General features: G+C 35.6%; 3 protein-coding genes across 7 annotated transcripts; 2 read left to right on the top strand and 1 right to left on the bottom strand.

The window, feature by feature from the left end:
* Positions 1–1,639: 1,639 nt before the first annotated feature.
* On the top strand, positions 1,640–13,792 carry LOC139111400 (protein croquemort). 5 transcript variants are annotated; one of them, XM_070671656.1, is made up of 10 exons: positions 1,640–2,038; positions 4,844–5,098; positions 7,102–7,262; positions 8,572–8,716; positions 9,007–9,213; positions 10,132–10,340; positions 10,499–10,964; positions 11,264–11,337; positions 11,430–11,643; positions 11,721–13,792. In XM_070671656.1, the coding sequence occupies exons 2-10, from the start codon at positions 4,982–4,984 to the stop codon at positions 11,853–11,855; spliced, it is 1,728 nt and encodes a 575-aa protein (XP_070527757.1). In that variant the 5' UTR covers positions 1,640–2,038; positions 4,844–4,981; the 3' UTR covers positions 11,856–13,792. The 5 variants fall into 5 exon arrangements, with proteins under 5 accessions (XP_070527757.1, XP_070527759.1, XP_070527760.1 ...); XM_070671658.1 differs by lacking the exon at positions 1,640–2,038 and adding an exon at positions 3,401–3,616; XM_070671659.1 differs by lacking the exon at positions 1,640–2,038 and adding an exon at positions 3,401–3,670.
* Positions 13,793–13,969: 177 nt separating this feature from the next.
* On the bottom strand, positions 13,970–17,457 carry LOC139111231 (uncharacterized). The gene is made up of 4 exons (XM_070671364.1): positions 17,017–17,457; positions 15,777–16,004; positions 15,303–15,510; positions 13,970–15,225 (listed from the first exon to the last, which is right to left on the bottom strand). The coding sequence occupies exons 1-4, from the start codon at positions 17,084–17,086 to the stop codon at positions 14,679–14,681; spliced, it is 1,053 nt and encodes a 350-aa protein (XP_070527465.1). The 5' UTR covers positions 17,087–17,457; the 3' UTR covers positions 13,970–14,678.
* A 3,891-nt stretch (positions 17,458–21,348) lies between these two features.
* LOC139111186 (aspartic and glutamic acid-rich protein-like) lies at positions 21,349–25,499 on the top strand. Its single transcript, XM_070671306.1, has 5 exons — positions 21,349–21,662; positions 21,901–22,086; positions 22,311–22,400; positions 23,408–23,576; positions 23,724–25,499. The coding sequence occupies exons 1-5, from the start codon at positions 21,557–21,559 to the stop codon at positions 24,820–24,822; spliced, it is 1,650 nt and encodes a 549-aa protein (XP_070527407.1). The 5' UTR covers positions 21,349–21,556; the 3' UTR covers positions 24,823–25,499.
* Positions 25,500–25,693: the final 194 nt, after the last annotated feature.

The following is a 25,693-nucleotide window of genomic DNA, read 5'->3' as shown; positions in this document are numbered from 1 at the left end:
AAAATACGCGAATTGTTTAGACACAAAATCTGGTAAATTGGCTTGCGGTCGCCTATATCGTTGTACGAGCATGATGAAATACAGAGTAGCAAAAGAGTGAACGAACGTTGGCGGGCTTCGTAAGTAGTCGGCTAATATCCGGTGATCTATGAAGAAGACGATATTTTTGCATAAGTGGATGGCACATGTGAATTGTACTCGCCGAAAAATGATGGCTTCTTTTAGCGATAAATCGTTTGAAAGGCACCATTTGTCAAAATAAAATACAAAACCGAAATAGACGATTATAAAATTTGCATTTTTCACGGGTGTGCAATTATTGCAGACGTAAAACCATTGGCTACAAGGCCGGAGCAATACTCGTCCTCGAGAGATATTAAGATTTATCACAGCCGTTAATTGTGGCTGGGTACCTTTTTATTTTTAGAACAATGAAATTATTTTTCCTTGAAGACCCGGAGACCAACGTCGGTGATATATGCACAATTATTTCATTTTTTTTTGTTTTTTTTTTTTTCGCCATTTTTATTCGCTTTTTTTGCAGACGCGTTTTTTAACTAATAGACCCCTGCAATATGGTTAACAAGCAAATTATCATTTATTGAATACTAGTTTTTGTTTTTATTTTTTATTATTTCTTTTTCTTTTCTTTATTTTTTCTATGTGAATTTATCAGTCTCAGTATCAATGTGCATGCAATACATTTACGCAATCAACAAAACACTCGAAAATAAAATATGAAAGATATGACATGACGTAATAATTTCAACGTTTGTTGTGCTCGAAATTGAAATTAATTTGCAATGCATATATGCTGCAAAACAGCAGTTTTGCAAATAAAAACTTTTCTAAATACATAATGCATAATGCATACTCACAGAGTCAATCACTTCTTTTAAATCAGACTAATATTCCCTTGACCCTCTAAGAAGTAAATTTTCCGAGGGCAATTGTGATTAAATTAGAGCCGATGAAAATTATGACGCCCAGAGGTAATATCCTATTGAATTTAAATGAAGCTAATAGGCGTTACATTCAAGTTGTCAATATGACGATCGATAAATAGTGTGATATAATATGTATCTATATGTGTATTAAATTATACTAGAAAGATATTGAATTTCTGGCAATATAGTTTAAATTTAAAAAAATAAATACATGTGACACCTTTTCTTTTTTTTTTTTTTTTTTTTTTTTTTTTTTAATTTGATAAAAACTCGCAAATTATACGTCATAATGTCTAGCTTTAAAATATTCTGTTTAGTTTACCTGCGAACCGATTTAAATATTAAATCTCACTTGGATGATTATTTATCAATCTTGCCTAGACTTGTATAATTGATTTTCAAGTCTGATGGCTTTAATGTACCAAGCTATTATCGTCTATGTGTTTTTACTCCTTCAAGTAAACATTATAAAAAGTTAGTAAATTGCTTTGTCTATTTCATCTGTCCTGACCCGGTTGTTTTTAAAAAGTAAATGCCATTTTCTAGGTCATTGGTTGAAATTCAAAGGTCAATCAACGAAACGAGATGAGATGCGCAAGAACTCTATGCTCGGCTCGATAAACAACGCGATAAGTGGCATATACATATAACGATGGTTGAAAAAAGAGGTGGTTGCACTTCAGAGGCTTTCTATCTGCCGCGAGTGTAATCATTCTTGTTCAGGTTGCGTATCGACAGTCTTAGATTCGCTGTGTCGACGTATCGTCATAAATTACTGACGTTACATTTACTCTATTGTCCCTTCGGGCAAACGACCGGTAGACCGTCAAAGGAAAAAAAAAAATTAGACAATCGCTTAAATAGAAAGAATACAGATATAGCGACTTGGTGACATCACGACGAGCAAAGGCGAGAGAAAAAGAAATGAGAAAAAGATGAAACGCCTCTTCTGATAACGCGTACCTATTATATATATATATATAGCATCGGGTCTTAATGCATTAAAATTCGGTTTCGTCTCACCGTATAGTGTCAGCAGCAGAAAGGAGATTGACACCGAGGATCTGGCAGGGATCATGTCTTGACTGCAAGTAAGTCTGAGAGTGATTACTTAAAGATATTAAGAGGAATGTCCACGGGCAGACATAGGCGTGCCGGCAGACAATAAATAAATAAATTTCGGGGATAAAAAAAATTACTTTGATATATTACACAGCGATTCTATTAGAAGACGTCCTTCAGACGCACAGACACGTATGTACTCTATTTTAATTGTTTAATAAGGCCATAAAGATTTCACTTAGATAATTATATAATTATATATGACTGTAAAAAAATTATTATTCGCAAAAGTAATATTACTGTCTGTTGTGCAACTGGTAGTAATCATAATTGATTAAAATGCACATATTTTAGTGCGATGTTGCGATGGGATTTGATTTGCATCCATCCTCCCTACACCATTAAAAGTTTTTGTTTTAACCAATTTATTTATCGGGGGACTATCTTCATCTCGTAAATTCTAATCATAGACGAGGAAGTGTCGATAAACGGTGCGTGAATACTGCATAATCGAATTACTTCCATTCGATAAACCAAACACTGACGCGGTTCGGCCATGTGGCAATAATTTATTCACGTTTATATAATCGCACGTATGTATCGGGATCTAGCAAGGCTAGTAGCCTAACCTAATAGTTTATCTTACAAACAATTAGATGAGCTTTCCTTAGTATTAATCTGTCGACCACTACCGAATTAATTTTTACTGGGTCAAGTATTTCGCGTGCGTAAACCAAAAATAGCTGTCTACTTGCATATGTAAATCGTGCCTTTGTCCCGAGAAATTTTATTCCGCATGACAGATATATCCTCTTATTTTTATGTATCTGCACTCTCCTTGAGACACACGAGGCAACCTTAGACCGCGCGAAATATGTGGCTAATAACACATACTCGGCAGACAAGCGAAAAGTTCAATTTAACCCCATTGGCTTAATTGGTTGGAATAAAGTTGAAGTGTCCCACAAAAGTGCGTGCAGAAATTTGACATACATTCTTGACAATTAAACATTGATGAGAACGTCAACTATTATATCGAGCGAGGCCGGTAACGGCCTCAAATTAAATTAAAATCGAGACTTGGATTTCAACGTACGCCGTTAAGCTTCAACGATCAACTGTGCAATGGTATCTGATGACTTTCCAAGTCTCATAAATACGACCGCGATGCTGAATATATTGAGTTATATGTATACGTGTACGCAAAGCAACGTATTAAATCAACAGAAGGCCAAAGTCTCTTCCCACGTGGTTGGGTTTGATCCCATGTAGGGAGTAACAACGAGGGGAACTATCTGAAAGGGAACAAGGCGCGGTCACCAGGGGGCATAAGGGACCGCGATGATCAGAGGAAAATCCAGTGGAGGGAATAACAGACACAGACGGTTAGGTGCTGCCTGTTGATACGTGTTCAGTAATAAACGCGTCGTCGTATAGTGGACCGGATCGCAGAGACACGCGCGTGGAATGTCAATTTAGATCAGATATCGTTTATCTTTTTCTCTATATTTAGAAGCGTTTCTTGTGCATTGGTGTAAATAATATTATTTAACAAAAGAGAATTCATATTTTCAATGCTTTCTCGACGCAAGTTCCTGGATTAAAAAGTAGGTTTCAAACGAAAACATAATAATTTCAAAGTCGGTGTAAGATAATGTGGGGTAACTATAAAATCAATATTCTAATACAAATTATATGTATCAAATAATACAAATGACACAAGTATCAAATAACTGCTAATTTATAATCATTATTCAAGAAATACGTCATCTAACGTACAAATTAAATTGTGTATAATTAACTTATTTGCATTTCAAAAGAAATAATTAGTTTTGATATTTATGCACTTGAAATTATTTGTTTAACTTCTCTGGATATCATTAAAAATATAATTTATAGAGAAAAAATTATACTAGGAATATTGCATAAAAATAAGAGAATTTAGAAACAAACCTAATCTCTTGGCATACGTAATATGTGATGCATTGACATGCAAAATGTTAACTATGAGATAAACTATAACCTTGCATAACTAGTACTCGCAGTATTATAAAGTAATATAGTATTAGAATACGTCTAACGTATAATAAACTTTTTACTGTTTCTACACCGTTTGTTACATAATTGCATATATCAAAATTGCGTTATACATATTATTTGTCATGATATTTTGACACAAAAAGTATTTCAATTACCGTAAAAAAAAAAAAAAAGAAACTAAATAAAAATGTTACTTTATATTAGACTTTTTATCTGAATTTTAAGGAATTATCGCGCCAAGATATCATAATTAGTTATAATTAGATGACTATACTGTAAATTAATTTTGTTAATTTTATACAAACCACCGTTCATAGTTGTGACAAGACCAGATCATTGCGTAATAATTTTGATGAGCAAGTAATTAAAAAAAAAAAAAAAAAAAAAAAAAGGAAAATAATGTAATAAGAGAGAAGAAGTTCCTTAGGATAATATTTGTCGAGCACTTTTTTGTTTTTTTTCTCTGAAACTTTTTGTTAGAAAATTATTATTTTCCGTGTTTATTAATTAATAATTAATTGCAAATCCCGACTATATATAATCGTGTAGTCAGACGATCGCACAAGTACTCGGCATGCTTCTCGACACACATGCGAACCTGAAAGAGTCTATTTGTATCGACGCCTACGCATTCCTAGTCAACTTTATTGTCTTAAAGAAACATACGACGCACGACGCACGACGCACAACGCACACCCAACAAACGTGCATACGTGCACGTGCTTACATATACGCGCGACTACGCGACATAAACTCGCCGTTGACTGGTAGATTAGATACGTTTTATCTTTCAGACGCTCAAGCACGAAAGACTGACTAAAGACGTGGAGGAGTGAGAGAAGTGATTAACGAAAAGACCGAACAGTCGGGTTCAGGGCGCACATGCTGAAGAGAAGAGGATCAGTGTATGCCAGGGAGACATAACCGTTACCATGAGACCGTGGTTCAACAAGTCGCTTAGCGTCGGGATTTTAGGACTGTTTCTCGTGGCTCTTGGGGCAGCCTTGTGTTTCCTATGGCCAACGATTTTTCAGCAGATTTTGCAAAAAGTAAGTGTCGACGCATAAATTGTGACATTTGTCCGTGACATATTTTCTGATTTAACAAGTCTGCAAAAGCCTCGTAACAAGATTTGCAACACACTTACTTTCTCTTTCTCTCGTTCTGCGTTCGATCGGTGGGGCGTTTTACCTTCTTTGCGAAACCTGCTTTGACTACTTTCCTTCGATAAGTTAGGATCTCCGTGGACAGACATTAGCAATGATAATCTAATCTAGCTTATCTCAGTGATACGATATGTGATTCGTTTGTCCATATTATTGTCAAGTTATAAATTTGACAAAAGAAACGCTTTCAAAAAACAGCTGATGGAATTGTACAATTATTTGGATAAGATTCCAAAAAAAATATTTAACTTGACAGAAAATTAGATAACGCTCCCATTAATTAATGTATTATTATCTTAATAGCCCACTAGTATCTTTTATGTGCAAAGAGATTATTTTATAAAATGGTATAAATAAATTTTAATTTAATCACAAAAACACAAAAAAAATTTTTTTTTAATCAAATGGCACAATACTTATTATCGTTCATAAACCGGTTTTACTTTTATTTTAAATGTGTCGTGGATAAACAGCATTGCTTTTATTGGTTTTTTTTAACCATCGTTCCGCTAGACAAATATTCTAAATTGAAACAAAGAGAAAAAAATTAACTCGGAATTAAACAATTTTTTTTATCCTACTTCACCTTACGTATGAAACTTGTGTGTAAACGGACGTTGTTCGAAAATTTATGTGGACTAGCAATATATTAATAATAATAATAATAATAATTCATATTAGAAAGTATTACTTTTTTACGTAGATAAATAAATAATATTGATAGAAAAAAAAAAAATATATATATATTTTCTGGTTATTCGGTCGTTACAGTTACACGAAATTAATATGAAATTTTTTCAACTTTAAAGATAACTCGCTTAGAATATTAAATGTTTACAATTTTATACTTTGAAATGTACGACAACTTTTTTACAACCACGATTAAATCTTATTTATCGAGCTTTTCCGGGAAAAATGACTCGAGTGCCGCGTGCTTCTCCTTGCTCTTATCGCGAAAAGTTAGCTATGTCGATGCGTTAACGCGCCAAACGTCATGCTGCATGCAGAGCATCGTTTGCGATAAATAAGATCACTCGTTGAACTGGTCCACATACTATGCATTTAGAGACTGGACACTTGTCTCGGCGCTAGTCCCGGCCCGATTGGAAAAGTGGCCGATTGTCCCATTAATTGGCGTTTCTCTGTGTCGCGGCACGTCATAAACGGTTCCATTTCACGCCACCGGCAACATCATCGCGCGCGAATAATCGGTTGATAAAGGTAGAGTCATACTCTCACGTCTTTGTTTCTTTTTTCCTTCTTGTTTAATTATTATTATTATTATTATTTTTTTTTTAATTACTAAGCCATTCATGCAACTGATACGAATCCAAGATTATTAACACCTGCGTGAATACATTCTTATCTTCTTATTCGCGTCTTATTATGACTGAATATAATTTCAATATTAATTTCAGCATTAATATTCGAATAATTTGAAATAAAATGTTACCTTTGCTCTAATTCCGACTGGGTTGATAAATCTATGTCGCAATGGTGACTTTTTATTTCCGTCGTATCATATCATAAACGACGAAGCGATAAATCGTGAATCGCGGATGCATAATTATAACGCATGAATAATTTAGTATTTTTAAATTTTTGTAACATTGCTCATCCCAGGCCAATATATGTATGTCGTGCTACTTTTTTTTTTTTTTTTTTTTTTTTTTTAATCGCAGTATTGTGATCGTGTAAATAATCGTCGTATAAATTGTCAACTGTTACGTGTCTCGTCTAAAGTACGACGCGATTAGAATAATTACACAAGTTCCATAAGAAAAACATTTGTAGCATTACAATTAGCGGGGCACTGCATAGCGAGGTGTCATCGGCTAATATATTTGTTTCTCATGTCTATGAAATATATTACTTTTTATCATTAGGAGCTATCTCTATCACCGACTTCCAAAAGTTATCAAGTATGGAAAGACACTAGCAGCTTACCGCCAATGTATATGAAAATTTATTTGTTCAATTGGACTAATCCGGAAGAATTAAATATAAAGAAGCCGCATTTCAATCAAGTTGGACCTTATTATTTCAGGTAAATAACCTTTATCCCTTTATTATTAATAATTGCATTAGTTTTATTAAATCGTGGCATAAAAGAAGCACAATATCCAGCACAGAATCTACGTGTTCTTTAATATGTATATTTACAATGTCAAAATCATGACACGTATATTAGCAAAACTGACTTTTCTTTGCGAGTGTTAATCGATATAAAAAATATAAATGTAATTGGATAACATATATTACGAGTCAATGACCGCGGAAATATTAGGTTTCAAGATTATGCGATGAATATACATGCATCTCTAGATAAGATGAAATTATAATCGCAGAGTAATTAATATCTTTTGGACACTTCTTGATCTCGGATCGATTACGCTTGTAAACACACCATTGCAAAATTGATATTTTATAAATTATGCATTTTCCAGCTTGAAATAAAATAACGTTAATCATTATTTGAACGAACGTCTAAATTTTCACCAAAAATAATGGCTCTTAAAATGCAACAAATATTTCTACAAGTACTTATTAATGTAAGTAAATCATAAATGGTTTAATTAGATTTCAAAATTGCAATGCGATAAACGAATTCAATAATGACGATAGAGAAGGAATAGTTAACCTCGTTATATTGACATCTTAATGAACAAAAAAAATAATGCACTCGTGCACAGAGCGTAGGCGAGTCTGTACAATCAAGTAATTGACTAATTAATTACTTTCTCGGTCGTAATAACGTGTGTCTTGCGATTCTTCGATAAATATAACAGATATTCTGTTTGTATCGTGGCTCATTCCAACTAATTTACATTAATGCACTTTTGTGTTAAAAAATAAAAATTTTTAATTTTAAAAAGTTTATATTAAGAGATACATGAATAAAACAGAGATGTTCCCCTTCTTTTTCCTACAGTTCTGTTTCCGTTCCTAATCTTGTGCCAGTAATATAAAGATTGACAATAAGAGAGCATTAGGTATGGTCATCATCATTACATGCGTACGTCCTGTATAGTTGTATAGCAATTGCCCCGTTAATATTAATAAGCAAAATATGTAGGTCAGATGTTTAAATTGGTTGAATAAATGACCTTAGAACGAACAACACGTAGCAATCAATAAATGTATGTATTAAAAAAAAAAATAATAATTTTTTAATTACGCCTATTGCTGACCTTCAATTTACGTGGAAATAACATTACCGAACACCTACATTTTATTAATTTATATTTTATTACGTCATCAGCTTCTAAACAATGCCCGACAATTTGAAGAGAGACTCTCGATTGTACGAGGCAAAATAAAAACAGAAGACTCATTAATGCAAATATAAATTACAGGGAAATAAGGAAAAAAGATAATATCACGTTTAACCATGAAAACAAAACTGTCAGCTACGTGCAACGACGATTCTGGTACTTCGATGAGGAGAAGAGCAACGGAAGTCTTAGCGACGTTATAACCAATTTGGATGTCGTCGGGGCGGTAAGTTGTCTCATTGTATCTTTTGTCGCGTGCTTAATGCAATAAATTAAATTCTTAATATCACAGTTATGCCGCCAAGAGGTGAAAAAAATGATCACGTATATCGAGAAACGTCACGAATGTCGCGATTAAACAAGGCAGCTAAAAAAAAACGAAATTTACAAATGTTTCTTGCTTTTCAAAAATTTAATTTTTATATTTAAAAAAAAAAAAGAAAAAAAAAACGTGATTAACAAAGAAGTAGACGTATTCAATGCTAATGCATGTGTCTTTTTTTTTTTTTTTTACAGTCAGGAGTATATAAAATTCGATATTGGGATCCTGATTGGCAAAAATCTTTATCATTTCTCTTAACTAGTACCAGTCGGCGACATTATTATAGAAAAACGGTAGACGAGCTACTATTCACAGGCTTTTCTGATAGTCTGTTCACTATGAGCAAAATTATGCCTATGGATGACGTTCCGACATTCGACCGTTTCGGCTGGTTCTACATGGTACGTCTGCTAATAAGAATATATATATATATATATATTTTTTTTTTTTTTTTAGCAATTCACTCTCAACTGTCAAGCAAGGACAAAAAAAAAAATCATTGCGAAGCACGCGATATACCGAATTAAACGTCTTGGAATCTCATTGTTTATATAATCAATTAGTTTCCCAAGCGACGTTACTGTTTGTTTCTTATTTGCTTTAGGTGTTATAGCGTCACACTCTGTCTTTCCAAATATTGGGGGAAAAAAAAAAAAAACAGGATATCTCATGGTTTTATCATTTTATAATAAATTATTCAGTTATAAACGACAGTGTTAATATTAAAGATAACTTAACATTGGGGGTATTACGAATGATGTAAAAGCTATTAATATCAGGCAAATAGTGCATGGAGCATTTGAGTTGCATGGTACTAGGCAATGGCGTTACTACCGATGACAGAGTACTTGTAACCAGGCTTAAATTGGTAATGAATGGAAGAGATCGCATATAGGTCGCGTCGCGTAGCGAATAAAACGACCGAAGACATGTTACAACACTATATATCGAGAAACGTTCTGGTGTTGTAAAAAATTACACCGATTAAAATATCTCGATATCTAAGCCTATCTCTATACACTTGAAAACTGGAGTAACTACATTGTTGAAACGATTAAATTAAAATTGTTGAAACAACTGGCTCCCGTGAAGATAATGATAACACGTGGCACTCGCATGGAAAATAATTTAAATCGCTGCTTTATCGGTGCTGATAAAAATATTAAAAAGACAAAAACATAATTTTCCGTGATAAAAAGTTATCAATTCGCGCATTAACGTTTCCAATTCCTGTAAAATTGTAAAGAAAAAAAAAAAAAAGTAATTGATATAATAGACGTTATCAAAATTGATTTGTTCACGATACTTTAATTACACAGAGAAACGGCAGTGACATGGACGGGTTCTTGAATATGGAAACGGGCGAGAACGATATAAGCCAGTTGGGAATTTTGAGGAAATGGAATTACAGAGATTCGACAAGGTTCTACAAGAGTCCGTGTAACGTTATCGAAGGCAGCGCAGGTGAATTTTGGCCACCGGGCAGAACGAAGGATGAAATTACTTTATTCAGTCCAGATGTATGTCGGTAAGTTTCAAAAGTGAAAAGTCCACGAAATAAAAATACAAGTTATAAACGTGCGCCTAATCAATAATTTTGAAACGGGCATGTAGTAATCTCCATGTAGTATAATGATCTTCATATACTGAACTCATGATCTTATTTTCCGCTCTTTTGTTTATTAGTCCGTTAATCTACGAGTACGAGGGTACGGTTTCTTATTATGGCGTCAAGGGTTATCGATATGCCATCGACAAGAAAACTCTTGGGAACGACACGAGACGACGTTATCCTCACGAGCTGGCGAAATTCTTCGAGCCTACCACGACGACCGAGGATTTCTTCGCGGCCGAGCATTTCTCCGAGACGGGATTCACAACGATCGCCGACAATGTTTCCGACGATCGCTCGTCCGAAAAGAATTCAGGCGAGTATTCGGACGACGATCCAGATACCATTAACATAGGCCACTGTTTCTGCGGCGGCGAATGCACGCCGGTGGGTCTAATAAACATAACCGCGTGCCGTTTCGGTGCACCGGTCTTCATCAGTCTACCTCACTTTTACAAAGGCGATCCCGTGCTTCTCGATCAGGTCGAGGGGCTAGCGCCCAACGACAAGGAACACAGCTTCACCGTCACTCTCGAACCCGTAAGTGGCGATTCCAGCGATTACATAGTTTTTAGAGCGCGAACGATAAATCCGCCGCGACAGAAATAACGACGGCGACGGTCAATCAACCCCATGCCACTGTCAAGATACTAATTTTACTATCGCTTTTCATCCGGCCTATCGGGCACGGAGGCACAGTGCGGTGCACTGTCGCGATAATACGCGCTATTGAGAAGCCAATCGTTGCGTTATTCGTACAGCTTCGTGTTACGCGATGTAGCATTTAAGAGTCTAACAGGCATACGTGTTTGTTTTACAATACACGCTTGACATTTCAGATGACGGGACTTCCTTTAGAAGTAAAAGCTAGATTTCAAATTAACGTTCTCTTGCAATCGTCGGAGATCGTGACGTGAGTATATACTTATAAAAAAAAAAAAAAATTGTTAATTAATTTAAAAATTATCAGAAGCACATAGCTAAATATAAATCATGTTTGTTAAGGCCTTATAAAAATATGCCTAAAATCTACATGCCGATGTTTTGGTTCGAGCTGAAGGTACAAGTCACCGAGGAAATAGCTTCTAATCTAAGTATGCTATTAGCATTTCCAATTGTGATGCTGAGCGTAGGCGTAATGATGATGGTCATCGGAGTATGTTTAATCGGTATCATAGTAATCCTGCACTTCAAGAAGAAACGACGTGTACCTCCGACCGTACGTATACCTTTAAATTATTTTTCACAGCAAAATATTTTAGAAAATAATTTTTATCGCACCTGGGATTCTTGCAGGACACCACGGCGGAAAAAGCAATAGAAGAAGCGCCTGACAAGAAAACGGAAATGGTATATATGGATAAAGCAACGAGCGGCAATGAAGACGCTAACGTCAGAGGTGATCGCCGTTTATACGCGAAGCTTTATTAAACATCTCTACGGGAGAGAAACCCTTCGTATTCGAAAACAACGTGGGAGGAATGTGCAACCTTGGAACAATTCTGACACGAAAAATGTTACCGGGGCGTAATTTTTTATGTGTCTCAAACTCCACTCTCTGGAGCGCCATGGAATAAACGCACTGTCCTAAAAGATATTTAGTGCAATGTAAGAAAGAAACATGCACATTGACAGAATACTTTATGTGTGCATAGTCCTAATAAGTAATTTACGTTAAACTTTTTTATACGCATTCATATAGGTTTTCAAAACTCGAGAGTAAACAGCTAGTAACTTAGTGATAAAAAAATGAAACAAGATTGATTACGATAATCAACTGTGTTGTCGTGCATGTGAATTGGCAAGTTAAAAGAATTTTAACGTATGATAGAACAAATATTATAGAGCTTTTTTTTATTCTCTATTCATTCGGATGAAAATCTTTGAGACGAGTATAATATATTATATAAAACGTAAAAGTAAGCGAGAGATAAAATAGTTTATCGTTCTTCGAGCAATGAAAATGAGATTATGCAGTGTATAAAGTGTTTCTTTGCAAGAAGAAAAACTAAATTCTTCTTTTTTTTTGTTTTGTTTTTAATGAGATCTTACTCGTGTTGCAAACAGTACTCATCGTGATCGTTACATTCCACCATAATATTAAAGCTGAATGATATTATCATGGTTATAAAATAGCAGTTTGGTATATTAAGACTGACGAAATCGCGTGCGCCAATTGTAAAGGTTTAGTTATCTTCTTACCATTTCAGTAGATGACTTTTACACATGATTAAAGCCCGATAAAAAGTTGAGATTGAACCGTAAGTTTTACTTGGCAGTTAAATTCTATTAATTTAATGCAATATTGAAATTACCTCGATCACAAGTTGTAAATAATTCCGAGTCGTTTCAAAGGCAACTATAAACCGCGTCGAAGTAAACAATTAACGCCGTGATTGAATATGATGACAAATGAACGCGAAAAGGACCATAGTATATATGTGGTATAATACTGCGACAAATCCGAATTTAAGTTTTGTTCAAACGGATAATAAAATATGAAAGGCGCACGATCTACACAATCGACCCCAACGAATTACCGTCAATATCTAGATATGTAGATGTACAAAATTTGTATCGTATAATGTATAATATCGCCAATGTAATGTGTATAATATTCTTGGTTACCGCGGAATATTGATAATGTGCCTTGATGTCGTTATTGTGCGAACTTCTATTTAGATAGGTATTTTATTGTAACGCAGCATGATTTTGAGATAATGGCTGCATCCAGCAGAAGAAGCTACGATTATTGTAAAAATCGCGAATCCGAGATTAACGTGTGCTTTTAGATTAAGCTAAGATTAAGATCGTATATACTAATCAGATTCACGATTTTTACATCAGTTGCAAATGAATGTATTTTTGTTGAACGCAGCCGTTGTTACGGCTTCCCATCGAAGCGCAAATAATAGTGTAATCGATGTAAAATTATCTCGCACATAGAAATAGTAGAAACCACCGAATACGTTATATACATTTGTTAATTTTTATGACTCGTTACCATTGCGCAACATAGACCGCAGTTCAAAATTGCACGTGTTACCGTATCGTTTTTCCTACAAGGCTTCGGCGGAGTAAGTTATATGACAAAATTTGTGATATACTCAAAGTTACCTTATTTGTATTTGTACAGAAAAAAAAACTAGCCATTAAAAAGTGCCAATAATGTTTAGAATAAGCATTATAATCAACTTGAGAATTGCGAGATATGTTATCAATATTAATGTGACGTTAGATAAGTGCAACAAGAATGTGAAAGTACATTGTATGTTCCAATGTTTCAATACATTAGTCATGTTTTACTAGGCAATTTTATACTGTATTTCAATAAAAGGTCTATATTATTTTTAACGTCTGTTAAATAATCGACTTTGTTTCTTCAATCAACCTCAATTTATTATGTAAAAAGAATTAATCTTTAAATAATAAATATTTTTATTATGTAGTTTTCTTTAAATTTATTCAAATGTTTTTCTGTATTTTCATAACGCATGTCTCGATGATAACGCCTCGACCTCGTAAATGTTTTATCGTTCTTAGGTAACGACTGATTTCCGTTTAAAGATTCTTCATTCTCTTAAGCATGACCAGCGATTGTTAACTTAAATAACTACATTATAGGCAAACTACAGCGCGTTCTCCGTTGGAATTTTTGGTATTTTTAGTTAGAAAACAAGATTTACCATCGACAATTATATTTCTATTCAAGTAAAACGTCTATTTGACTGCTAAAATAGAACATATCAAAGACATAAAATTTTTTGTGGCACACTTATACGCCATTACAAGTCTGCCTTTTAATGTCATTAAACTTTCACAACAATGAGTTACATAATTTTGATCGAACTGGTAGATCTATCGCATCGTGTGTAAGTAAAATTAATTTTATTCTAAATCAATATAAATGAAATAGGATGGTAGCAATAAGTATTGCTTTTAAGAGATACTTTTAGATGATTAAAATTTGGTGCGAAATTATAATATAATGCCATTGTTTCAAGTTATAGAGAATCGTAAATTGCAGTACTCCAATTTACCTCAATTATCAGATTTTGGGGATTGCGATTTGTAAAGATCATGAAATTGGAATTACCGTAGCTAAGTATACTCTTTGATGACCGAACAAAGCGATGACTTCCTTTTCATCACCTAACTCCGCGTGCATTCGTACGAGGGTAGTCTACGTGCGGCACTCTAGCTCTAAAAGAAGGAATCGTCGGCAGTCTCTACACGATCACATGGCGGCAGGTCTCAGATCTCGTTTACGTGCTGATGAATATTATACGCGCGTCCGCCTCTCCTGGACTCCTTTGGCACCACGACCCGATGCTGCGGTGCCACGGCCTCCGCTTCGAGCTTCCTCTTAGCTTCTTCGGTCGTGTTTCTCTCGAACAATAAATCGCTCGGTTTGGAATAAACAAAGGTGGTCTCCGCGCCGTGAGATTGTCCGATGGTCGCCGAGCCCTTCAAGACATTGTCTTGGGCACTTAACAGCTGCTTAAACCGTTCGTCGCTCTTTTCGTTTTGAATTATATCAGCCATATTCCGGGCCGATCTCGAGGATACATCGATTAACGATGGCCCTGTTGTCCGTTCGTTGTGCGGCACTTGGTGATGATCCTGCAGTCCATTCTCCTTATTGGTAAGATTCAACTTCGGATTCAAGTTGAGACCCAGCCATTGAGTGAACAATGCGATACCCTGTTCAGCGCTAGCGGACACTGCGGCGATCAGCTCTTCGGTATTCAAAGTGTCTTCTTCGTCAGTGTTGTCTGCGGACTCCGTCGTCTCCGTGATACTGCGCAGAATTATTCGGAAAAAAGAGATTTTCTTATATTTTTCCTTTGTAAAAAAAAAAATCACAAAGATACTCACGCGGAGACTTCTACTTGACGAATACCCTCATTGAAATTGAAGCATCCTATGTGGTACATGGCTTGCGGTGCGCCCAACAAAGCCGGTTCGATTACCATGCAGCCGTCGTAGCCGCCGACATCGGATTGCTTCACAGATGTAAATCTCGCACAGATCTGCGCCAAATCCGACAACAAGTTCATACACGTCGGCTTATTGGCAGCGTTTGCTAAAAAAAATGCATTAAAATTGTAAATTTAGTCAGATCAGTTTGTCATTCGTTAAGCGTTAACGTAACATATATTGATATTGATAAAAACAAATTGGAAAATAAATTTAACTGCAAGTAAATTTTATCAACACTTTTAATTTAATTTTAGTCACATTTAACATGTCAAATTATATGTATAAATAGCTTAAGTGGCGATAATGTGCAATTAAAAATTCAATGCAGATAAAAGATTTCTTCTTTGTTATTACGATTTGACTACTTGCCGATCCTTATCGTCGCGTTATGAATTGGATTATCGCCATAGCTCAAGTTTAACGAGACATTCTGCTCCTTTTGCCTGATGTTTACGCAAGCTGGACCGCCTAGATCGATTGTGGCTGTCAAGTTCAAGTCGATGCAGCACAGACAATTAGAAGTCTGACACAGGCACTTGGACTGCGGGGTGGTCGATCTCGCTTCGGCCTCCGGCAGGTCCCACGAAAGCAGGGTCTCTGTGGGCAGGAAATTTATGTGTGTGTATGTGTACAAGAGATAAGAGACACGCACGGCAGAGAAACTCGGAATAGAGAAATCGGAACGAAACGAAAGTCGTGCTGCCGATCGAAAGTCAAATGGAAGCCAAATTTCTACGCGTTTCACCGCCACGTTGTAAAAGTTTCCTCTGAATTCTCCCTCGGAGGAATGACGAATCAGACTGTGACATTTGATACGTTTATGTATCGGAGAAGTTACACCTGGGTGCTAAGTGTGCCAATGCGTGAATTTCCATCGGTGGACTTTCTCGCGTATCGTCGAGATCGAGTGGCTGACAGTTTCAAGTGCATTTTTTTTTTTCTTTTTTGAGACAATAGAGACAAAGGCAACAAAGAAAACCAATGACATGAAATGAAAGTGAAATTAAGAAACGCATCTAATCTAATTTAATCTAACTGCTGTCCCGGAACACTTATTTACTCTTATTTAAAGGTCTTTGCCTTTCTTCTTATTGAAAGCTATACAATAATGTAAAAATTTAAATAAGAAAGTCAGTTAAAATTAAAAGAGCAAAAAATTAATAGATGTAATTTTGTTAAATATTTGAATTGTTAAATATTGAATATTGCATTAAAAAAAATTTAAACCTCTTACTTTTATTAGTACGTATAGTAGAACCGTCAACGATATTCATCAAATTAACACCTCGATAAAAATTATTAATTTCAACAATAAACTGTAGATACTCACGGTTATTCCGAGGAATAAATTAAATGCAATTAATAATTTGTTTATCAAACAACCCAAATATTAAATAACAGGCGTGTAAGTTCTTTCTCGCCATTGCGTTTATCGTCGCGAAATGATCCGAAATAACAATTGTAGTCGCATCGATGTACGACGCAATGCGAGTAAACACGTGCCGCACGTTCGTGCAAGTCGCGCCGCGGCGCGTTTTTGCAGTCACCCGCGCGAACTCGAATCTTTGCATCGACGTTTTATTATCGCATTTTGCCCCGAACAGCTCACCGAGGAATCCAGCGGACGCGACGACCACCAGGGTGACCATCAGCACCAAAATCGTGGCCCTCATAGCCATGGCGGGTTCTCCAAAATTACTGTTTGCTCGACAAGGCCGTTTCCTTCACGGCGAAAAACGATCGCGCTCGATCCCCTCGATCGAGCAGCAGTTGGGATGATCGAGATCGCGGTGTTGTTTGATAGTACGCGAATAATAGACGGTTCAAAATTAAACTAACGCGCGAGTGAAGATCTTCAGAGATCTTGCCCGGCAAAGAAGAAGCTTAAATCTGGACACGGCGCCGGTTTCACGGGTGCCGGATCGCCGACCGGTTCGGCAGTCGGCACGAAAACAGGGGACAGGATTGGTCAAGACCGTTGTGTCGGTGGGGCATCCCGGTCGGCCACCGTCAGCGCGCGATACGACGCAACGAGGGGGCAACAAACGGCGGGCAAGGAACCTCATCTGGGTGACCGGGTGACCTCCTTCCTCCGCTGACTGAGGAGGAAACTCACAAAGTCCGCGACACGTCGCGTCGGCACGAAGCTACGAATGGGGAACAGAAGGTGTTGGGCTACTCTTCGAGAATTATTGTTCGCGTTGCTGCAGGCGGTGGATGTTTTCTTTGCGGTTGCAACTTTGCTGAAATTTTGGAATGTAATAGGTTTGCAATTTTCCGTGGTATATTTCTCGAAAGCGAAAAAAATGGATTGTACACCGTGTCACGTTCGCAATATTTTTTTTTTTTTTTTTTTTTTTTTTTAAAGCGAGCGTGGGCGCGGTTCGCTACGCGTGACTACAAGAGACAGGAAGCGGTGTTCGGGTTGACGTGACCACGGAATGAGCCGAGTGAAAAGACACTCTCCTTTGAAGGGGAACATTCCTTTCTGAATTGGACCTGATTAGTTATAACAGCAGAAATACGACTTTCTCCACTCGCACGTAAAATTTTTTTTGTGCGTTTTTTTTTACATTAGAAGGAACATATTACCGCCAAGTATATTACCGTTCAATAAAGCCACAGGACAAAGTCGCAAAATTACAATTTCGATCTCAAAGGTATTGCTATTTTATTTCTTATATATAAGAAATAAAATAGCAATTTCTCTCACAACTTATGAGATATTACGTCAGGGAACGATCGGAAGCAATTCGCGCTCATAATCCACTCTGTCATCGATGTCATCGATGCAAAAATGATGATCGCAAATAATAGCATTGTACCGTCAATGTCACGGACACGCGATTGCTCTGCCTTAATAACAGATCTAATTTATCCGTAAGTGCGACTATCGGAACCAATCCTTTTTCTTTTTTTCTCCTGCAACGCGATGCAAGTCGCGGAACGAAGCAGCATCCAAACCACAATTATCTCACAACATTACGTAAAAACTTGTTTGGCCTCCGTTTGATTGGGATAATCGACATATTTACGGGCCGTGTATCTTGTTCTTCGATTTAGAAAACCCCGAAGATCGAATTGTCACATTTAGCCGGTAGCGATGGAATCAAATCAACTCGCTTTGTTAACAACTGCACGATTAAAGTTATTTTTTAATATTTAAAATACTTATTAATAAAAATTTTGCTTCATGATTAAAAATTAAAATTAAAAATTTTTTTATTGCATTCTATGAGCATTTTAATTAAAATAATTTTTACTTGAATTTTTTTTATGTACTTACGATAAGTTAATGACATTAATATCGGCGACCCAGCCTCGGTCATATCGGCGTCGTGTAACGAACAAATATTAACCAAGGTAAACCACTTCTGGTCACTACTTTCTTTGACCTACTAACCGGAGAAAGGCCTCTCCTTAACCACCAAAACACGATTCTGTGAATCAATCGGAGGTGAACGAATGAACGGACGAACAAACGAATGAACAAATAAACGAATGTACGAACGCACGAGTGAGCACTTGCATTAATTTTGCGTTGCACTCGTGTCGTTCATTACGTTCCGGATATTTTTCTTCTCTCGCATGACGATGAAACCCGCGAAAGATTGGATGTGCACGAAAGTGGGTTTTTAATTAGAATTTGTGTCGCGTGAGATTCACAGCTGACATAAGTTTATACCATTAGCCATCTCTGTAAAAAAATTAGAAAATATTTATGAAAATTTTAGAAAATTTTTTTTTACAAAGACTAAGTGAAAAAAAATTAAGAACAATAATATTATATTAATTGTTTTTTCGTCTTTTCGCTTATTTCTTTTCAATAACTTTGAGACGTGCAGTAAAAAAAATTAATATTTTATACCTAATTTAATATAATATAATACAATATAATGCTCTTTTTATTCTCTATACACTAGGAACTTGATGCATAAAATGATACTGTGGATGTTAAAGCAATTAGTATGTGCAATGCGAATAAAGAATTGATGTCACGTTCGTTGTAAATGCATTGCGAGTCATCAATGCGATATACATATATATTTTATAATAATTAACATTTTAAGCAATTTCGGGCGTGTATTAGATATGGCGAAAGCGAAGGCGAAGGCGAAGGCGAAGGCGAAGGCGAAGGCGAAGGCGAAGGTTATCTCGGGGCGGTTTGTCGTTTTTTCTGCCGCAATCCGGATGTAATTAAAGGATCATCGGCGTGACTTTCCCCTCTATCGCAAATATTTTCGTTGTTTGTTGAATCATCCGGAAATAATTTTCATTCAACCGCATGCACCGTGGTCCTCTGGTAGGTACCGGTTCGCAAAGAGATGGAAAAGTGGACTTGCCGCTTTCGTCGTCGGAATGACGGCGACGCCGTTACCGTAGTCCGATGAAGGATCGGAACCAAACAACGTAATGTAGCTGGCGTGGGGCCGTCTCTGATTTACCTAGAGCGCATTAGAATGTTTAATAATCCTAGCAGCGGCCTGGCGGATAGGTGGTGGTGGCCTGACCGACTTTTAAAGAAACCTTGGGGGGAGTTGGGCGGCATCTTCAGTTGGACATTGGCCTCCGTAAGACGAAGAGTCAGGGAAAAAGAGCCGTAGGGTGCAGGAGATAGGACAACACGAGCACGCCTGCTCCCTCGGATTTTTTCTCTACGACCCACAGGTGGGTAGAGCCAGCTACAATTTGTTTAAAAGGTTCGGAGAACTGCGAAACGTATTTTGATAAATATAATATAAGGAATTAATTCCACCACAAGTGATTCTTTAAGTACAATTCGTAATTTTTTTTATTACATAATCTTCACAAAATAGTATATGTATTTTATATTCTGTATATACTATTAGATTCAATTTAAAATGAGTTGCCAGTACAATTATAATATACATATAATAATGTCACGAGTAGAAACAGTGCAGAAACATAAAATATAAATTAATAAAATAAGGTTTACATATTAAAAAGTTGAAATAATTTTTATTCTTTGCTTCTTTATATCTATTATACAGAGCTTATTTTGTTTAAATTATTGAATTTTATTGCATCAAGTTAATTATTGATTTAAAAATTAAACGATTTGTGTCATTAAATTTTAACGTTATACAATTTAAGTGCGCCACGCGTAATTATGTAACACGAGCGTATCGTTCATGTACAGCATTTATTATCTGTCCTTCCTTCAATTAATAAAACCTCTAAAAAAGTGTAACTATAAGATACAGTTCTAAGATGACAAATTCTAAAAATTTATTTTGTAGATTTGTGCTGAATTTAACTTGACGCATTGTTACTTCCGCGATTTGGTCTACGCCCTAGACACAATAACGCGTGAGGAATCAATTTTATGTTAGGCGATCGACGACATGTCGAACCGTCGACCGTATTCAGCACTTTGGCCGTATGTAACGCACTTTATAACGGTGACACGAGTGTCCGTCTCGAGCGTAAAACCACGCGTTTCCTCGCTCGTGCTACTAAAGTCTGCCATCGAGCTCTAGAGTAAGCGCCTTTCTGACGCGCCTTTGACCGTGACCGGGATTTGGGTCAACCGGTCGTTGGCGCACCAGAAGAGCTCGTATTTGAAACCGGAAGGAGAATACGTTTAGAATTGTTTATCTGAAAGATAAAATTTCGTGGTGGTTCTGGTAGAGATATTTTAATGAATCAGATGGTAGAAATAAAATTGCCGCTCTATTTCGACGATTGATGAGCGGAACGTGTATCTCTATTGTTCGCCGAGGACTATGGAATAATTATCGGAAAACTGATAAAATAATTATGAGGAAAGAAACACATTCAACGTACTCTTTTTATTATTATTATTAGTTTTTTTTTAACTTTTCTTTACGAATAGCAAATTAAACTCGCTTTGTGTAAAATTGAGAAATTTTAATAATAGTTTCCAAGTAATATTGCGCTTAAAATTATTTTTATTTCCTGTGTAAATTATAAGCATGAAACTTGGTAAAGATTCTGACTTAGTCGTCGGCACGAGCCTATTAATTTTTTATGTTTTGACGCTTGCTACTATTGTACCTCAATCGGAATTAACCAGAAGCAACTGTAATGAGTTTTTGAAACGTGCGTGCTATTACGTATAGATAAATATTTTTCACCCTGTAGTATTATATTTGAGCAACATTTTTATGGTATTGTTATCAGAACAGAGCGAAAGGATGCGATTGTCAACGATTTTCGAGCTATTGCTGATCCTTTTGTTGGTGGCTTTTGCAGCTTATGGTCGAGTAATTGGTAAGAAAAACAAATTTGAAAGAAGAATGAACAAAATGATACAGACGTGAACAAAATAAATTTTAGTTACATTAAATTAAATTATAAATAAAAAATTAATTCCATTTCATGACATAAATGAAACTAAGAATTTCGTATTTTGTGTAAAATATTTTTTATTATTTATATAACTTGATTCTAAATTTTATTATATACTTTAACATTAGTCTAATGTGAATGTAAATTAAAATGTTAACAGAACGCAATGAGGCAGTGCATCGAGTGGCTCGTGCCACAAACAATGTGAAGCAAAGTGACATAGATTTGTCGACGATGTCGCTGAAACAAGCCGCCGACAGTGTAAACCGATATTGCACTTGTAACGAGAACATCTGCAATTGCTGCCGGGACTTTCACATACCGCTTGTGCAGTTGAAAGGTCCAGGTAATTATCACGCAACGCATGCACGAAAAATGAAAGTGCAGGGCGGGAATCAAGTATAATACGTTTATTATTTACAGTATAATTATCTAATTAAATATCATATGCTGTAGGTACATCCTGTCTCACATTTTATGTGAAATTAAATTATTTTTTTATAACAAAGTTTATTTCGTTATATTATATTTTCTATCAATTGATTAATAGGAAAGTATTTAAAATTTTAGGATGCGCCTCGCTGCAGTATCTTCAAGGTGATAACTTGGCTGTTCAATTGAGCTTTGGCGACAACATATTAACCAGCACAATTGTAAACGGTAATTATGATTAGTAACAGAGATGATTAACAATTTGTGTTATTTTTTTATTAATTAATAATTCTTATAAAATATTATGGAGTAAATTTAAAAGAACGAGTTAACAGTTTTACGTGACATAATATAAATCATAACAGTAAAACAAAATTACAGCGTCAAAGAATTACCTACGGTAAATTCATTAACAAAATTAATTTTGAAATAATAAATCACCGTTAATATAAATTATAAAAGAAATTAGAAACTTTGTAGAAAACATCAAGACCGTACTTCTCTTTATTTGACGAGCAATTTACGTCACATGCTCGTAAACAAGTAAATCATGCACGTGTATTGCGTGCTTGACAATATTGGCGAGAAAAGTATGTTAATTGCACGTGAATCAACGTTCGGCGAATATATATATATATATATATATATATATATATATATATATATATATATATATATATATATGTACAATGTAACGTCCAGGAAGCTTAATTCGACTTTCACCCGGTATGCCTATGTCACTGTCAATGGGATTTATCGATAGAATATGTGCTAAGCGTTTGAAACTTTTACTTCCTTTTAAACAACGCAACTACATAAAAAATAATTTTGCCCCGTTATACCAAATAAATTTCACATTGTCGTGCTAGTTCCGTATGCGCGAGATCGATTTCTCCGGTATGTGTTTATAAAGAAATAAATTACAAAATCAGTGGTGACGTTCAGGCGCCACTCGACGTACTTATGTGTGTCAGTCTAGTAGAGCGAAAGTATTTTTATGGAGGATTTCTTGAGTTTGTTTTCGTCAAGTGATCGTTTTTTCTTTTATCGTGTTTAACGACCTCGACTTGTTTGCACAAGTTCTAACTACGACATACAGATAATATAGATATGCTGAGTCGTTTTCTCGTTAAAATTCATTTTGTACAAAATTTTAATTTGCCAATTGAAATGTTAACTTCTGAAAATACTACTACAAAATTTGACGTGCATCGAAACATTTACATAATTTTCAGGAAAAAGTCCGAAGCCTGTGTGCGTGCCATTACCAGGTGGTTTTACTAGATTCTGTGGTAGAGTTTATTCCATCCAACGCGATGCGAAAAATCACTTTAAAGCATGCCTCGGTTTAGAACTGCAATCTCCTACCGAGTTGGAAGCTACTCTTCGCGTTAGTTGCTTCAGGTATTTATCAGTGTTATAGCAATGCAATAATTTTTTTTTTTAATTTAAACTTATAACAAAAATTTTCCAAGATAAAGGTTAATAAAACTTTAATACAATTTATTGAGAGGATATAATAAGGTCATTATTCGATCTTGAAAATTTTAGATTCGGTCCAGACGGTTTGAAGCTTCGACCGGCTGAGCCGCTTCCAGTTGTTGAAACAGAAGTCACTTCTGAAGATGATGACGACGACGATTTTTTTGGGCTTACGGACGACGATGACGATGATGAGGACGACGAAAGACCCATTACGAACACAGTTTCCGATGCTTCAGGAGTTGACGAAGCACCGGAATTGGACGATGACGAGGATGATGACGACGACGACCCACTGGGTTTCAGTGCTCTATTGGATATCTTTACTGGTGATGATGACGTTTCCTCAAGGCCTCAAGCCACTACTGCGCCACCATTATTGGAATTTACTATACCGATTCTACCGCGGCCAACGACCCCTGCATCGTTAGAAGATCATGAATTGCCCACGTTGTCTGACAACGATCAAGACAATAATTACGACGATCACGACAACACCCAGGAACCATTTAAAGCAGAAGAAGAAGAAGAAGAACAAGAAGAAAATACAGATTCGGGATTAACTGTAAGTAACACCGAAGACAACACTGACGAGAACAAGGAAGAGATTACAGAATCCTCTAATAAAATTATGTACATTGCAAGACCTGATAAAAATCCAACTGCTAACAAAGTAAAGAAAGGAGTCATCGGAGACAAGAAGAAACCCACGGTTACGTCAACTAGCGTCAATGCTATTCATGACCCCGATCAAAAACCAGGAAAGAAACCTATTAAGAATGAAGATGATGACGACGATATTTTAGGTGATGATGACGATCTCGAGGACGATGAAGACGACGAAGTTCTCGATGTCGATGATGACGATAAAGATGATGAAGAGGAAGATGATGAAGACGAATATAAACTGGACGATGAGAAGCATGATGATGATGATGAAGATGAAAAGGCCGAGGATCTTGCCGATTTAGATGATGACAGTGACGAAGAAGAAGACGCCATGCTGAGTGCTCTTATAGGTACTGGGAAAAGTAAGAAGAGTAAAGAAAACATAAAAACAAATCAGACTAATGTCCACAAGCATGATGACGAAGATTACGGTCTGGGATTTCTTGCTAGAAAAAGGCCTTCTAGTGAAAATTATCAAAGTAACATCACGAGGCTTTAAAGTGTTCAGAGCATTGCTCCAGTCAGTAGGATAATTGGAAATTTCGAAGAAAGCTCATCCTTCTTATCTATCCACAAAATTGTTGAATCCGACAAAGTTTAAAGAGTTTTGTTTGGATCAAAGCATCGAAAAATTTCGTTCGGTGGATTGGTAAATTGTGACAGTGCACCCTATTTTTTAACGATAAGATTACAAGAGTCAACGTTTCTCAATGCGTAATTCTGTAGTAGCTTAAAAAATGACAGATGCGTGTTTTTACGACATGCTAATTATAAAAAAAAGAAAAAAAACGGTTAATTTCACAAAATCTGTTAATTGATTTTATTTATAAATAGCCAATTTATTTTGTTATCACAACAATCTCTTCTTTTTTTTATGTAGTTAATTTTTTAATTATTGAATAATATGAATGTAAATTTTTATAGCGAGGATGAAGAAAGTTTTCTTCAGAAAAGGCTCAAATAGAATTATGACCGTGAATAGAAAATTGTAATGTCTCGAAAACAAGGTTTTAAGAAAAAATTTATATAACGTACGAATTTACAAAGAGCTGTTATAAGGAAGACTTATATGGATTGTTTGTGACCTCAGCCATAATAAATTGTTCAATTAGCTTAATTTTATTTATTAAGAACAAATAAATATTTATTATTATTTATGAATTAAGTTATTTATTGATTCTGTAATAAATAAATAAATATAACGAACCACGTATGTATATATGTTAAGTTTATTCGCGGATTTATTTCTGAAATTAAGATTAGTAGTAATAAATTAAATTAATTTAACTTATTTTTAAAATAATTTTTATAATATTTTATATGATACGACGATGTATTGTATGTACAAAAAAAATCTTCAAAAACACCTA

The sequence above is a fragment of the Cardiocondyla obscurior genome, linkage group LG23 (genome assembly GCF_019399895.1).
Source record: "Cardiocondyla obscurior isolate alpha-2009 linkage group LG23, Cobs3.1, whole genome shotgun sequence".
Lineage (NCBI taxonomy): Eukaryota > Metazoa > Arthropoda > Insecta > Hymenoptera > Formicidae > Cardiocondyla > Cardiocondyla obscurior.
This window is presented reverse-complemented; position numbering and strand designations above follow the sequence as displayed.

Bases quoted from the DNA above. Each gene is read 5' to 3' on its own strand.
- LOC139111186 (XM_070671306.1), top strand. From the start codon at position 21,557: ATGGTATTGTTATCAGAACAGAGCGAAAGGATGCGATTGTCAACGATT. The intron at 22,401-23,407 runs GTAATTATGATT...CATAATTTTCAG, and splicing joins AACCAGCACAATTGTAAACG to GAAAAAGTCCGAAGCCTGTG. The intron at 23,577-23,723 runs GTATTTATCAGT...TGAAAATTTTAG, and splicing joins CTTCGCGTTAGTTGCTTCAG to ATTCGGTCCAGACGGTTTGA.
- LOC139111231 (XM_070671364.1), bottom strand. From the start codon at position 17,086: ATGGCTATGAGGGCCACGATTTTGGTGCTGATGGTCACCCTGGTGGTC. The intron at 15,511-15,776 runs GCAAGTAGTCAA...CATTTTTTTTAG, and splicing joins TAACGCGACGATAAGGATCG to CAAACGCTGCCAATAAGCCG. The intron at 15,226-15,302 runs GTGAGTATCTTT...AATTCTGCGCAG, and splicing joins CGTCAAGTAGAAGTCTCCGC to TATCACGGAGACGACGGAGT.
- LOC139111400 (XM_070671656.1), top strand. From the start codon at position 4,982: ATGAGACCGTGGTTCAACAAGTCGCTTAGCGTCGGGATTTTAGGACTG. The intron at 7,263-8,571 runs GTAAATAACCTT...TATAAATTACAG, and splicing joins GTTGGACCTTATTATTTCAG to GGAAATAAGGAAAAAAGATA. The intron at 10,341-10,498 runs GTAAGTTTCAAA...TTTGTTTATTAG, and splicing joins TTCAGTCCAGATGTATGTCG to TCCGTTAATCTACGAGTACG.